General features: G+C 43.8%; 2 protein-coding genes across 3 annotated transcripts in view; one reads left to right on the forward strand and one right to left on the reverse strand.

Annotated features, from left to right (window-relative positions):
- The first annotated feature begins 109 nt into the window (after nt 1-109).
- LOC120835167 (leucine-rich repeat-containing protein 3) lies at nt 110-5610 on the forward strand. Its single transcript, XM_040203815.2, has 2 exons — nt 110-365; nt 1846-5610. The coding sequence occupies exon 2, from the start codon at nt 1920-1922 to the stop codon at nt 2775-2777; it is 858 nt and encodes a 285-aa protein (XP_040059749.1). The 5' UTR covers nt 110-365; nt 1846-1919; the 3' UTR covers nt 2778-5610.
- A 726-nt stretch (nt 5611-6336) lies between these two features.
- The window catches only part of col2a1b (collagen, type II, alpha 1b), a 32058-nt gene continuing 22836 nt past the window's right edge, over nt 6337-15558 (reverse strand). For both annotated transcript variants that reach the window (XM_040203814.2, XM_078091823.1), the window contains 21 exons: nt 14120-14227; nt 13886-13939; nt 13628-13681; nt 13392-13445; nt 13187-13240; nt 12796-12903; nt 12588-12641; nt 12444-12497; nt 11975-12136; nt 11596-11703; nt 11163-11270; nt 10873-10926; nt 10344-10451; nt 9726-9779; nt 9445-9552; nt 9251-9304; nt 9037-9144; nt 8426-8714; nt 7902-8089; nt 7443-7685; nt 6337-7190 (listed from right to left, as the gene is read on the reverse strand). In XM_040203814.2, coding sequence (XP_040059748.2) covers nt 7044-7190; nt 7443-7685; nt 7902-8089; nt 8426-8714; nt 9037-9144; nt 9251-9304; nt 9445-9552; nt 9726-9779; nt 10344-10451; nt 10873-10926; nt 11163-11270; nt 11596-11703; nt 11975-12136; nt 12444-12497; nt 12588-12641; nt 12796-12903; nt 13187-13240; nt 13392-13445; nt 13628-13681; nt 13886-13939; nt 14120-14227 — 2271 coding nt within the window. In that variant the 3' untranslated portion in view covers nt 6337-7043. The remainder of the gene's footprint in view (nt 7191-7442; nt 7686-7901; nt 8090-8425; nt 8715-9036; nt 9145-9250; nt 9305-9444; nt 9553-9725; nt 9780-10343; nt 10452-10872; nt 10927-11162; nt 11271-11595; nt 11704-11974; nt 12137-12443; nt 12498-12587; nt 12642-12795; nt 12904-13186; nt 13241-13391; nt 13446-13627; nt 13682-13885; nt 13940-14119; nt 14228-15558) is intronic.

A 15558-nucleotide genomic window follows, 5' to 3' on the forward strand; every position in this document is an offset into this window, starting at 1 on the left:
AGACACCTCACATTTGTACGCACGCACACGCCACTGAGGAGGGAGGGAGAGAGAGAGAGAGACGGAGGAGTGGGAGGGAGTGGGAGGGGGGGGGGGGTTGTCCCATATCGTTGTTGCTATAACTACCTTCTGTTACAACAGGCAGTGATGAAGCTGCGTCTGTAGGCGACAAACCTCGGATGCACAACTGATGCTCTTCACCCCCCCCCCCCTAATACCCCCCACCCCCCCGCAAAAAAGAAACCCTCGATCAGCGGGAGGAGAGGATTTTCCAATCGAGCGTCGTGAGGAATCCAACGAAAAAAGAGCAAAGGGAGACTAAAAAATAAATAAATCTGGATCTCAAACTTCCCAAGAAACCGCAGGTAAGTTTTGATAAATCCACCTCGACGCGTATATGCAGACGGTACACGTTCTACAGTACAACTAGGTTACTGTTACTACAATCATGTAGTGATCATGTCGTGCACGCGGTTCTTATCGTGGATTTTTTCTCTTTTATTCATTTGCATCAACTTTTTAAAATCAGCCCGGCGAAGCGGAGGACGAAGCAAAGCCGTTTTATTCCCTTCTCATATTCTCATAGTCCTGCTGAACACCCCCCTAATAGTTTAAATAAAATGTTTTTCCGTCATTGCAGGTTAATGTCATTCAATATCGGAGATGAGCTCAGTCTCTGCGGTATTACATGTAAATGGTGACCATTGAACAAACAGGGAGTAAGGTTGAAATAACGGCAATAATCCGATGCCTTCTATGCATTTGCTTTGTCACTCCTTCCGTTCTGTCTTTCCACCTTTCTCATCCATAAGCATGCAGTCGAAACATTATTTTTCTTAATTGGGCATTTGCATTCAGTGATGACGGAGCGGCTAATGAGTAGCCGAAGAAATCCTCACCTCTGGACACCATTGGTGGACATGGCTGTCAATCAAATCCCTGTATCGATCCGTTCTATAGGCCACTGTTGATAAATGTTGTTTGTGCAGGAGAAGAGAAGAGGTACAGGACGGGTTTAAATCTATTATAAAGACAAGGGGGGGAGCGCAGTGCTTGACATTTAAGAGACATGGTCTTTTAATCAAATTCAAGGAGTGTGTTGTGACCAAGAACAACGGCTGTTCTCGTCTCAACAAAACAAGTAAAAAAACAAAAACAATTTGATTGGAACTTGATTGGATTAAATGACTGAAAACAGTCGATAATAAAAAAAAACTGTGGCCGATGATTCCGGGCGCTTCTAGGACACGACACTTGTTGTGTGTTCTGCAGCTGTTTTGGGAGGCAAGTCTACCTAAGAGAGTGTGAGTGCACCTCAGCCTCCTCTCTGCAGGAGTAAGCAGATGCAAACACCCAGACCACTGCTGGCTTGTTCTTTGTCACTTATTGGCACTCTGGGACTGTGTGACACAGATTGATGTTGTTGCCGTTAATAGTGTAGCAGGCACTACTCGATCCCACCCGCTTTCCATCCTCCGTCCCCACGGCCCGCTCTATCTCTGGCCACGGAATCACATGGACTAATGGAATATGATTATGTCTTTATAATATACTGAAATGCAGACCTTGTTTCAATCACTGCTGTGAATGTCAAGTGATGTTTTAGCTGCTCGGGAAATGGTTCTCCTCTTTTTGTATTTAAGATGACAATGTTTCTCCAACCAGGGGCCATATCCAGATAAAGCAGTTTAAGCTTATATTTCATTGACCATCGCTTTTCCCCATTGACCTTTTCCCTCCTCCTCAACGTGGTAATCCCTCCTGTCAGTATTCATTTCCGGTCGCCGGAGTTTTGCAAAGAGAGCGAGTCGTCTTTGACCCTTTTCTCTGCTCTGAATCTGTCAGATCCCGCCGGTTCGAGTGAGTGTGCGCGCGTGAGATCGGGGCCCTGGTGCGAGTCGCGGGGCTATGGTGAGGCCATGTGCACGGGCCGGTGTGAGGAGAGACGTTCCGGCTTCAGTGGAAGAAGACAGCGAGGCAAGGGAGTGGATCTTCAGTCGTGGCTGCGTGTGTCGCTCCTGCTCTCGGCTCTGTGGGGCCAAGTGTCCCCCCGTTGCCCGGACAGCTGCCACTGCGCCTGGGACACGGCCACGGTGGTGTGCTCCGAGGCGGGGCTCCGGGAGATCCCGGAGGGGATCCCGCCGGAGACCGTCTCCCTCCACCTGGAGCGCAACTACATCCGGAACATCCCGGAGGGGGCCTTCAGCGACCTGGTCCACCTGCGGGACCTCCACCTGTCCCACAACCGCATCGACTCGCTCGCCTCGGGGGCCCTGCGGCACCTGGGGCCTGAGCTGCGCCTGCTGGACCTCTCGCACAACCAGCTGAGGCAGGCCAGCAGGGAGGAGTTCGGCTCCACCCGCGCGAAGACGCGCCTCTACCACAACCCGTGGCACTGCGACTGCGCCCTCCAGGAGCTGATGGAGACCCTGAACCTGGAGCCGGAGACGGTGAACGGCATCGTGTGCGAGAGCTCCGTGAGGGGGTTGGGCGAGGGGAGCCGGTGGGAGGACCCGGGGTCACAGGGCGAGAACGCCGGCCAGCAGCTGGTCAAACTGTTGGATTCCGGGGTGAATTTCTGCAGCCTGCAGAGGAAAACCACGGACGTAGCAATGCTGGTGACAATGTTCGTGTGGTTCTTCATGGTGATCGTGTACGTAGTGTACTATGTGAGGCAGAACCAGGCCGAGGCCCGCAGGCATTTGGAGTACCTGAAGAGTTTGCCCAGCCCACGCAAGACCCCCACGGAGACAGACACTCTGAGCACTGGTTTCTGAACGCCTGCTCGGCTGTTATTTAAACAGAAAAATGGAAATGCTGTGTGGAATAACTGGGAGATGCTGATGCAGAGAACGCAAACCTTTTACAGCTGCGATTGATGGTATTTGCATCAACTGAACTGTTACAACTGAGCCCCTCTAATATGTATGTACTTTATGTGCATTGTTCTTCATTTCATGAAATATATTTGTATATTTTTTCTACCATGTGCATTGAGAGAAAAGAGTGGGAATTGAAAAACAAAAAATTGCAGCTGAAATGAAAGAAGAAAGAAAATTCTTTGAAGTTTAGGACCCTCTATCTCACTACAGCCCCTCTTTCCTTCTCTTTTCATCACCCACCTTGCCACAGTGTGGTCTTTCATGTTTCATTAAACTCAAATTAAGAGACGAACTGACCCCTAATGAAGACTTGAAAGTCACTGATCAGCTGAAGTGGGTACCGGGACAAAAAAGAATGCAAATTTTAAATATGTGGCCTCATCTGACTGCCTGTTTCGTTTGTGCATTGAAGTGTTTGTGCTTTGCACGGGGCCATTTTCCCTCACATCACATCAACCTAGACCACATAGCCAGTGGCTTCTGTGCCGGTCCAGAACTGATCTAAATTTAGTGTCATCAGAGGTGAAGTTGAACTCTTTCGTCGACTAGCTGCAGCAATCAGCGATGAAATATCTGGACGGCCAAGTGTACACTCAGCTTGTCCACTGATTAATATAAAAAAGTCTCCGCCAGATTTAGAAATGGATCATTGTTATAAATTAGATTAGCGTTGCCATTTATTCTGAGAGAAGCTGTTTATTTTTAATTCATCTCTTGAGTTTTTGCCGTCCTCTCTGCACTGATTGCTGTGTGCAAATTGTTCTGTGTCCCATTTATAGTTTAGGCTTCATCATAATTGATTTTTTTTCAATCCACTGTCAGAATGGGCAAAACACTTTGATAATACGTTGAATCATTTTCTCAGCTAGTACATTTAATGGCTGCAATTGGAAGATTAATGCCATGCCTCTCATGTATACTTAATGTGGAACAAAAAAAACCTTAATGGATTCATAGCCATTTTGCATTAGTTCAACTTATATTGCAATTTACTGTGGCACAGTGTGTCGCGTTATTCTCTGCAGGGCCGGTGGATCGGGTGGTTGATGTATTCCCTGGTACATGGTAGATACTGAAAGGCCTCTTGAAAGCCTGCAACACATAATGGGTGTTTAGGTCGGCAAGAATTCAGTTATTCAATCGGAGGGTTCACGAGATTATTGACCGGATATTAAAGCAGAAAAGAAACATTGCGGGTCTGAAGCAGCCCCCTCTCTGTTTAACGGGTCACAAGCCAAATAGGTCTCGAGCCGCTGGTGTAAGAGGATGTTATTTAGCCACGTTAGTAGCGTGACTCTAGAAATGACAATATCGGTCTGTCCGTTATCAACTGAATTTGGTGCAGACATTAAATTTAGCGTTCCCCCTAATTTTTAAGCACCGTCATTAGTTTAAAAAAGACATTTGTCCCATACTTTGGTTTGTCCCATCGCTTCAACTCTAGGTTACTTTGTGTTGTGTGAGTGCAAATGTTAGCATGCTTACTTGTAAACTTAGGAGGTAAACGGCAGTGAGGTTAACGGTTCGGTGAACATTGTACCTACTAAACATCATTGTGAGCATGTTAGCATGCTGCCGTTAGCGTTTAGCTCAAAACACTGCAGTGCCTCCGTGGTTCTTATTCGTGCGTCTTTAATCTGGTCCAAATTAAATTGTGCGATTACGACTTAAGTGTTCATAGATGTAATAAAACGTTATTGTGCCACATTTAATCTAAAAATTGGATTGGAAAACGGTAGGAGCTGAGGCAAAATGAAGAATTAGACAGCCGTCTGTGTACTTTAATGTGCTAAATGTGAAAGTTTGTGTTGTCATGAAGAAATACTGTGAATTAGAATCATTAACCTGTGAGTAGAACAATATGATACGTATGTTGTTATGATGACCAGCTGATCTTAAAACCCAGATTTGGGTTCACCACAGGTGGAAAGATTAGAATAAGAAGTTTGGCGTTTGTTCTGTCTGTGCATAAACTGTCTGACTGTGAAACACTGTAGTGTATCTTTACATACTCTGAATATTACCCGGCAATCCCAAATCTCCTGCTGATGTATTTGAAGTTCCCCCAAATGCATCTCTCTCTCATCCCTCTTGAGCCAACCTGGATTTAATAAGGTGAATTGATACAGATAAACCCAACCAAGCATGCCCTCTGTGAAGTTTATTTTCTTCTTATTGGTGATGTATTTCTGGCACAGTGATAGATTTTTACTCCTGTTTGTTTGATAATAATTATTCAAACAATAAAGTCACATATTGGAAATGAAATTGAATAATAAGCAATATATCTAACTGAATTTAAGAAAATAATTAAGATTTCAATTTTCAAGGTTTAATAGAAGAACAGGAAGACAACTATTGACAGTGTTTCCTGTGTCTACAATTAGTTTAAACTGAAGGAAATAACAGAAAAACTATTTGACATATCCAAAAGTACCTGATCTTTCTCTCCCACCACGTTCAACTCTGACATGGTTTGAGAACTCTTTGTCTCTTTGGTTTCCACACATTTCCACCAACAAAAGCAAAATGGCCCCTGCATTTATTTATCCCTCCACTGCCTTTTCTCGGAAGTCATTTTTCCTCCTGGAAATATATCAACATACAGTGGAAGCAGGACATGAAATGTTTATGTTGGACTTAGTTTTCCTCGGGAAAGAGTCAAAACTACCCTAGATTTAGATGTGGAGAACAAAACAGGATACAAATAAAAAGTGCTTTCAGCCTGTTTCTTGGTTTTGTCTTTTATTTCCAATTTACATTAATTAAAACGGAACAAAAACAAGTCATGATCATAATAATATCATAATGCTATTATTATTAATAATAATACTATCATTAATAATAAAAAATATACACAACCCCACACAAGCGAGCCCTCTGCTCTGGCGATAGAACTGGAGCAACAAAGTCAAATGCACCTGGAATCTCTTGAACCGTGTGTGTGTCTGTGTGTCTGTGTGTGTGTATGCCGAGGCAGAGGGCACTCCCTGTGTGAGGAAACCAATTGGAGGAAGTAGAGAGGTGGGTGCGGGGGTCATGGTCGTAACTAATTGGGGGGCAGCAGACCGTGCCTTTATGAATAAACTTCTTTTGGGCGTGTTGGTATTACATTTTAGTTTAGCATAGAACGCTTCAGCGGGAGAAAGCCTCAGTTTGGGATGTCTTTTTGTCTTGTGTGAGGTAGCTTTAAAATATCTAAACTAAGCTAAAAAGATAATTAAATTCAGTATTGACTCCAGGTGGGACATGCATTGATGTTTAAGCGTTAGCACGGGCATGTTTGTTTAGGCGGGTGGGGCGAGGCAGGAACATTTATTTATCACCATGAAATCATAAAATTGCAGCAGGTGCTGCTCTCTCTTAGAAACTGTATATATGTATACATACATATACATACATATATACGAGTTACTACACAAGAGTATCTGCTCTTTTAAAAAATACAGACTGATTTACAACAATAGCACCATTGACTTTTATTATAATACACAGTAACTTTTTGATACACACTGTGGTGGTAGAAATAGGAACAATTGCACTTTCTATCTAGCTAGGTTTTTTGGTTTCAAAGAGATATGAGTGCTTTAGTGGACATGGTACAGGAGTGATGGGCGGATTAGAAAAGAGGAAGAAGCAGGAGAGGAAGTTGGTGGATATGGTTATTTTTTAAATATTTGTAAGTGGGTTTTTTATTACTTAGCAACAAACGTAAGCCTACCACACCTGGGACCCAGACCTAAACAATAAATAAATAACACCAACACATTTCTCTCTCTTTAGTTCCATGGTATGTCCCCGTACTCTCCGCATACCTCCTCCATCTTGTTCATGAGGTGGGGCAGGTGGTGGTCGGGGGTTGCTGTCCATGCAGGGTGAAGCGGGGGCTTTTGGAGAGGGCTGAGTGTCCATGGGGGGGCAGAAGAGGGGGGTTGGTAATGCTGGATGAATCACAGATGACAGTTGCTGGTGCCATTCAGTGCAGATATCCTACGGAGTTCAACTTGGAAAACGCACTTTTTACTTAGAAAAAAAGTCCCATTTAAAAAAAGTGTCTTGATTTTTCTTTTTTTCTCCTTCGTATCTGAAGTGTGCTCCTCTTTCGTTTAATTTCTTTCAATTTTCCAATTCTTCTCACTCTTCTTTCCGACCGCTCGTTCTTTACAAGAAGCAGACGGCCCCGACTTCGACTCCGAACTCCTGGTCTGATCCTCCAATATCCATGGGGGCAATGTCTACGATTGGCAGGCGAGAGGTCTTCTGCGATCTGTATTCCACCACCGTCTTGCCCCACTGTCCTGTGTGTTTCTGTGCAGAGGGAAAAAACACATTGGCTGTCAGATTACCCTATGACCTTTTCCAAAATTCCACAGTAAAATTGGATGGTGAGTGAACACCAGAGAGTGAGAAAGATAAGAGGCTGGTATCTGTCATAAAGGGAAAGTCAATCTCGACTCATTCTAATCAGTCTTTTGGGTTTAAAGATTCTGATTCATGCGCGTATACGTACACGGCATATTGTGTGTACTGTCCATTTGTGTTCAATCTGTCCGGTCTTACCGTGCAGCCGTCCTCCAACGCGCTGTACGTGAAGCGGCTGTTGCCCTCGGCTCTGATCTCCACGTCGTTGGAGCCCTGCAGCAGAAGAGCCTTCTTCAGGTTGCCCGTGGAGGCGTCCATGTAGGCCACGCTGTTCTTACAGTGGTAGGTGAGGTTTTGAGAAGCCTCGGTGGACAGCAGCCTCAGGAAGGTCATCTGAATGGCAGCAGTGTTAACTGCCAGGCTGTCATCACCATAGCTGAACTGCATTGGGCCACAGGTAAGGAAGAGGAAGTGTTAAAAAACAGACAATGTCTCTGTTATTATGACTGTTACTGATTAATTGAACTACTCATCAAGACAATTGATATGTTTTTCTTTTTTCTACGCTAGGCTAAGGCTGATTCCAACACACATAATAGGAACAATTGAATGATACGTTTTTAGGAAAGCGAGGTAAGAAAACATGGTGCCACTTACGTGGAATCCTCCGTTCATTGTCTCTCCGAACCAGACATGTTTGCGGTCTTTGCTCTTGCTGGACCACCAGTTCTTGCGTGGGATACTGGCAGGCTTGGATTTGACGCAGGACTCTCCTGACTCCATGTTGCAGAAGACCTTGATTGCATCGATGGTGCAGCCCTGATTGGGATCAATCCAGTAGTCTCCTACGGGAAAAAACATAACAAAAACTATTTTACTACTACATTACTATATAACGTCTTTTGCGGCATGAAAAGCTGATAATTGAAATCTCTTTGCTTAAAGTTATTCAATTTTGTGAGAAAAAAAAAGAGAAAAGACTCCCCACCGTCCGTTGTGCCAGTAGTTAATGCTTCCTTAGTTATGACTTCTGCCAGCCTGGCCATTGCAGCTGCAGCTGCAGACTAAACTACCTGTATTTTACCTACGTTTTGACTCCACGAAACGCAAGCCTCCACCTGGCCTATGCTTGCTTCATTATCTCCCCCACATTGTGACCGATTTCGCAGCGTGTCACTCACCGCTCTTCCAGTCCGGATGGCAGAGCTTCAGGTCTCTGCAGGTGCGAGCCGGGTTCTTCCTGGATCCCTCCGGGCTGCGGATGTTCTCAATCTGGTTGTTGAGAGATTTTAGCGTGGCGTCGACCTCGGCGTCGTGCTGGCGGAGGTTTCCTGAAGCTTGGTCGGCCCTCATGTACCTGAGAGGATCGACGGACTTTTCGGTTTGACCCAGACCAGCGAAGGCGGACATGTCAATGCCGGGGCCGGGGGGGCCAGGAAGACCGGGGGGTCCAGGGTTTCCAGAGGGCCCCTTAGAGGAACAAGGAAAAAGGCGAAAGCATTACATTTGGCACTACACCACCATATGTATGTTTGTGCAGCTTGTGTCTTCTCATTTCTTGCTTATAAATGTTGCATAATTCTTCATCTTCATTCAGACAACAAACGTCCTCCGTTTATCCCTTTATTGCCCACAGTGGATTCAGAAAACGCTGCTTGCAAACTTGATTTGTAGTCCAGGATTTTAATTATTTTGTTCTTTCACGTAGTCTCTACATAACTAAATTTGTAAATAAATGGTGCCTCCCACGTAACATGTGTGACTGTCTTGTAACAGCTCTTTGGGTACTCACAGAGGGGCCGGTCTCTCCACTACGACCGCGAGGTCCGGGTGGTCCAATGGGTCCCGGTTGTCCGTTTCCACCATCCTTTCCACTGGGACCAACAGGTCCAGGTGGTCCCTACAAACACATGTGGAGATGTTGATTTTAAGCACTGAAGATACTGCAGGTGAAGAAATAGAATTCAAAGGGATCTTCCCAGTATTTTAGCAGCTTTGTTACTCACTCTTTGTCCAGAAGGTCCAGCGGGTCCGGTAGCCCCCTGGTCTCCAGCTTGACCCTTATCAGATAATAATCACATTCATACATAAGGTTTTCTGTAGCATTTAGCACGCTTGATTTGTATAATACTTCTCCCACACTTTACCACTAAAATTCTTTATATTGTAACGATTTCTAGTGATTATAATTGGTGCTCACCGGAGGTCCGGGCAGACCCTGCAGACCAGTGAAGCCTCTGTGTCCCTTCTGTCCTCTCTCACCAGACTCTCCACCCTCACCCTTGTCACCGCGGGGTCCTTGAGGTCCCTGAGAACAATTGGACAACAAGATAATCAGGGGAAATGTTTGATTGGTTGAAAAATAGAAATTCAAGGCTAAATTTCCCTTTTTCAGTAGATGGATTTTTTTTCTCCCTTTTATTGTAAATTGAAAAAATTGTGCATGCGGGTATTCTGGTTAATGTTCGCAAAGACACATACAGGCATTCCTCTGGCTCCAGCAGGTCCTGGAGCCCCAGAAGGTCCTTGTGCACCCTGTGAAAGAAAAACAAAATAATGTGACGTTACAGCTCAAGCATGAAGTACAAGAGAACTGCTTTAAAGAGACAGATTCCACCTACAATCAAGTGTTAGATTACATTGTACATTTTTGTGTATGCTAACTATCACGTAATTTTTTTTAACCTGCCGAAAATACTGTAACTGTTGTCTTCATTGACATGTATTGTATTTAAATGAGGTCATCAAATCCATCTGTTAATACGTACACATGTAACGTAAGAACAGTGTGAATCTTCCCATAAGGATTCACGTTACAATCAGAGAAAGGTTAATATTTCCTCTGGGTTAAGATTTATTTTAAACCAACGACTATTTAGGAGTACTTTCATTTAAAACCTGGAAACACTAAATGCTGTAGATAAAAGTAAAATAGGTAGAAGTTTTTTTATTTTATTTAACCACCGGCCGTCTCCGGTACCACTTTCAGATTTCTAGCAGTAAAATACACCCCCTTCGTAAATGATGCTGTTCTTCACTTAACAATGATAAATAAACTGACACTTGGAAAGAAATGTTAGTTTTGGAGTCACTACTCACACTCTCTCCTCTGTCTCCCTGTTTGCCGGTGGGACCGACAGGGCCGGAAACACCGGGAGCACCTGAAGCACCGGGAGCACCAGCAGGACCAGTGTTGCCACGGTCACCCTGAAGCAGAAAGGTGAGTCATTTCAGAAGAGCTACAACTATTGTTATGATGATTGATAATAAAGTAATAATCATTCAAAAAAAATCATTACAATAGTCATAATAATCATGATATTGTTGTGGAGTTCATGTGCGTACACAGAAATCACAGGTTTCATATGGATTATAAATAAACATGATGAGTTATATGTGAATAAATTGAGTTCATTTTAATGATATGTTGTTGTCAGCCAAGCAGGGCGCAAATCTATTCCTGTCACTAACGCAATTCCAATTTCCCCGCAATTGCAACACATGACAAATAAAAGCATTTCCCAAACCTGAGTAACAGCATATCTGAAAACTGTGCAGGTACAGGATCCTACAACACCGAGGTTTTGACTTATGCACCGTTTGTAGCACGACTGTGTGTTTTCCTCACCTTGATTCCAGTAGCACCATCTCTACCGGGAGGTCCATCGGATCCAGCGTTGCCCTGTCAGAGGACAATATTAATTGTTAATAGCTTCCATGTCCACCAAGCCAGATGTCCTATTGAATACTGATCAGCTGCATAATGAGCGCCGCTCCAAACAAACGCATTCATGGTCCAGAGCTTAAGCAACGCAAATATATACATGATGCAAATTGCCGTTGTTTTCAATCCACTTGGCCTCAAGTCATAGGACATGAAAAGACAAACACACACATGTGTGTTGACCACTCTCCCACCTCTCGGCCAGGCTCTCCTGCAGGTCCAGTGAGTCCAGGTGGTCCAACGGGTCCGGGGGGTCCGCGGTCTCCACTGCCGCCAGAAGCTCCCTGCTTTCCAGGCTCACCCTAAAAGGAGAGACGGAACGAGGACTCATTTCCACACTTCCTATTGGTTGAGTGATTCTTGCCAGTGGTACATTCACTCACACTTCTGCCATTATATATTGAGTGAAGCTATTTAGCTGAGGATCAACGCCCCATCACATCGAAGCAGCATCGAAGCAGTGACTATCCTAAAGACCGGCCAACCACAGGCCAGCTTTAGTCTAAATCCATTTCGGAGCTGTTTTTTAACAATTCAATCCACATCAATCAATTTACATGTCCACACAGCCGGTTCACGTCTTAAAATCTCTGAGTTGTTCAATAAAGCAAACAGCACGTTACTTACAGAAGGACCAGGCAGACCAGGGAAACCTCTCTCACCACGCTGTCCGGGCAGACCGACGATACCACGCTGACCACCCAAACCCTGAGGCCCCGAAGGACCGAGGGGACCCTGAGAGAGGAGAGAAGAGAATTAAGTGATTCGGTATCATGTAACTATAATTGTGTCTTTGTTTTATTCCAACGCATTATAGAAAGTCATCTTTAAATCACAGACACAATGTACTACAATAGGTCTGCTGGGTTTTTCAGGCCCATTCTGATATTCTGATATTCTGAGTGGGTGTACCGTAATAAACTATGACAGAGCCGTTAATAAATGAAAAAGCCCAGAATAATCTTAACTTTTACCAGGAGTATGATTAAATATACAACAAACTCACAGGAGGACCGTCCTCTCCAGCATCTCCCTTCTCTCCAGGAGTACCAGCTGGGCCGCGCAGCCCAGCGTCACCCTGTCGGCCCATGGGCCCGTTATCTCCCCTCACACCCTTGGGTCCATCTTTACCGGAGGGGCCGGCAGGTCCAGCGGGTCCAGGATTACCCTAGAACAAGTGAGGAGATGACTTAACATACACACTGTGTATTGTTATTATTTTAGAGATTATCCAGCCTCAGACTTGTTGTTCAAAAAGTGTTGCACCTCCTTCTAGCAAGCGAATATTCTTAAACTACAACAACTCCGGTAAAAAAGTTTATTCATCCTAGAAGTCGGTGTAAAAATAAGTATACTGTTAAACTAGCAGTCAAACTATTTGAAAATGTGTGACAGCGAACTATGTTGTTAAGTAAATGAATGTTTATGGAACCAGCAATGTGTTTGAAGGCAGTTGGGTTCGGTAGCAAACTTACATTGGGACCAGGGGGTCCAACTCGGCCAGCAGCTCCAGGGAAACCAGTGGCTCCCTGAAAGAGAGAGATTCATTTAGAAAAAGCCTGCAATAATACTACTACTATATTTATATTATATAAATACATTTTCAAAACTTCACTCACAGAAGGTCCCTGAGCACCCCGAGCACCTTTAGGTCCAAAAACACCGGTAGGACCCTGGAAGACAAAAATATACTTTACTTAATTTAAAGTCTATAAATAACAATTCCACAACAAACTTTCTGTGGCTTTAAATGTGTTTGGAAAAACTGGGATTAAGGATTAACCCCTAATTATTTAGGGCTCAGGCAAAGTCCAGAAAAACACTCACTGCAGGTCCAGGGGCACCAGAAGGTCCTTGAGGTCCAGGAGCTCCAGCGTCACCCTTCTGTCCAGATTCTCCCTGCTCTCCCTTGATCCCCGGCTGACCGTCAGAACCCTGAAATAAGACAGAAATAGTGGAATAAATATGGACAAATATGTCATCCAATACATTGAGGAGGATCCTTCTCAATTCCCTTAATACCCTGCGGCATAACAAAAAAAACAAAATACTTGTAAATAGTGGACCAGGAATGCCCGACTCAGTTTTGACAACGACTTGTTGTTGTGAAATAGTATTGCTGAGTCTGATCCACACAATTTATGCCTTTACTTTTGTAGTCATGCTCTTAAGACCTCTGCAGACCTAAGGGTTGGTTGGTTTTGCTATTGTTACTTACAGGAGGTCCAGCAAATCCAGCAGGGCCAGGAGGTCCAGTCTCACCCCTGTCCCCCTGAAATAGGACGGAAGAGAGGAAACATACACTAAGAGATTATTTCAGGTAGCAAATCTATTGAAATCTTCAACATAGACAGCTATATTTTTATATCTATTATTTTATATTTTACAAAAACTACTATTCAGTGATGTTTAGTGACACTCACAGGAGTTCCGCGGGTACCAGGAGCTCCAGAAGGACCAGCAGGACCGGATTCACCCTTAGTAAGGAAACATATTAGCATCAGCAACACACAAGTGTGCAGTTGGATCTGCTACAATCATAGTAAAATTATATACACCTAGACATTTGATTTGAACTCAGAGCAATGTTTAACAAAAAACACTATGAGAAAATATTATAGTGATAACCTGCCGATAGCTACGTAATAATTAAAAGTACCTTCTCGCCATTGGGACCACCAGGACCAGGAGGACCGATGGGACCAGTGAGACCCTGTGACAGGAAACAGAAGGTTAAGAGAAAATTTGGCATTAGAAATACATTTTTGTCTTGATAGCAGCCTTAAAAGAAAAAATGATGTTCCCATTTGTAATAAAACATTATTTCAGATAAAAAAGGACTGGACATTGATTATTCAAGAGATGTAGGAGTGGAAATACGGGTACGTTGACTAATGATCACAATGGCAGAACTCACTCTTCCACCATCTTTGCCAGAAGCACCTTCAGGTCCTTTCTCTCCGAGGTCCCCCTGTGGAAATGTAAACACATTCAGTCACCTGACAGGTGCATAGGCATAGGTGGAAATTCCAACTTAAAAAATAAATACATATAATTACTAGAAATAATATTATTTCAAAAATATTTTATTAATATGGATATGAGCACAAATATATTTAGCCATTATCACTTTCGTAAAATGGTGACTTACTCTGTCTCCTTTGGGTCCAGGAACGCCAGCTCCTCCCCGCTCTCCGGGCATTCCCTGCAGGCCAGGGGGTCCCTGGGCTCCACCAGCACCACCCGGTCCAATGGCTCCCTATGATGAAGCAGAAATAGATGAAGAGGATATGCAGAAAAAAGGTCCTTCACATCCATACTGTTTTGGGACTTGTGTTGTGTGTTTATTGGGACATGAGTCAGAAACACACAATCAGTGCTGTAGCAGAGTGAGAAGACATAATAAAAGTGGCCATCTGTTTAAGCATTCTCTGTTCGAGGTTTCCTAGGGACTGAAAGAATAAAAAATAGCTGATAGTAATATTATTTACCTGACACAGGTCATTTAGTTCCTGGATTAATTCAAACCAAACACAATTAACTAAACAACCAACTATTCTAACAATATTAAACAAAGACAAACCTCTATTACCAAATATCCTTATGATTTGACATTTCATTCCGTAATTCAAGTAGGATAAGTTGTACTGTAACACCCGTTCTACTCCACACATCAAAGGCGAGATAACGGGGGGAAATGCAGGATTAATTATTTTTGTAAGCAGACCGAGTCCTGGTGAGAAGCCTTCAGGCTTATCAGCAGCGCTTTCTCTCTAGACACACTCGGGATCAGACGCACAAACACAAAACTCTGCTGCCTTCTTCCAGTCCTTAAGTCTTAACCCCTGGACTCACAAAGTCTTCATGTTGGGGGTGAATGCATTCAAACTATTTTTATTTTAGGGGGTGGATTTAAAGTCTCTTTATATTTCTTAGAATCGAGCTTCAGGGATTTCCTACTCGTCCCTTCCCCGTGGACACCGGCTATATAATCCTCATCCTCTCTATCCACACCAGGCTGACCTTAAGGAAATAAAACCTGTGAACCGGGATTAAAGTCTGATAACAGTCCATCAGGGAGCATTGCAGCCGCTCTGAGCTCTTCCTCTGTGCAGCTGTGACGACTTACTGCAGAGACTGGAATTCGCTGAAGACTTCTAAGAAATTGACAGTCTTGCCTGATAAATACACCGAACTACCGGTTTAAAAATGTGGAGAAGATTGTATTTCCTTCTAAAACAGAAAAAATGTCAGTTATTATGACTTATTTCCATGTGCATACAGCAGCAGTCAAAAGTTTGGAAACATTTTCTCATTACATTCAGTGAGAACGGGTGTCCAAAGTTTTGACTGGTACTTAGACTGGTATAAATGCAATCCCTATATTAAGTATTAGAAGTATGCTGCTGTAAAGCATCTGGGGAGAAACTTGCTTGTCTTGCTCAGGGACAAAGTCAAATTGAAATTTTCCATTGACCCCCTTCTCAGCATTTTGAGGCCACCTCTTTGTCTCACTTGGATTATGGTGCTGTCATATTTAGCTGCGCCTCTTCCTCCGATCTTTGACCCTTCAATTCAGTTCATCCCTCA

The sequence above is a fragment of the Gasterosteus aculeatus genome, chromosome 17, assembly GCF_964276395.1.
Source record: "Gasterosteus aculeatus chromosome 17, fGasAcu3.hap1.1, whole genome shotgun sequence".
Classification (NCBI taxonomy): domain Eukaryota; kingdom Metazoa; phylum Chordata; class Actinopteri; order Perciformes; family Gasterosteidae; genus Gasterosteus; species Gasterosteus aculeatus.

What these genes read in the sequence shown, in the direction of transcription:
- LOC120835167 (XM_040203815.2), top strand. Translation starts at nt 1,920, where the DNA reads ATGTGCACGGGCCGGTGTGAGGAGAGACGTTCCGGCTTCAGTGGAAGA.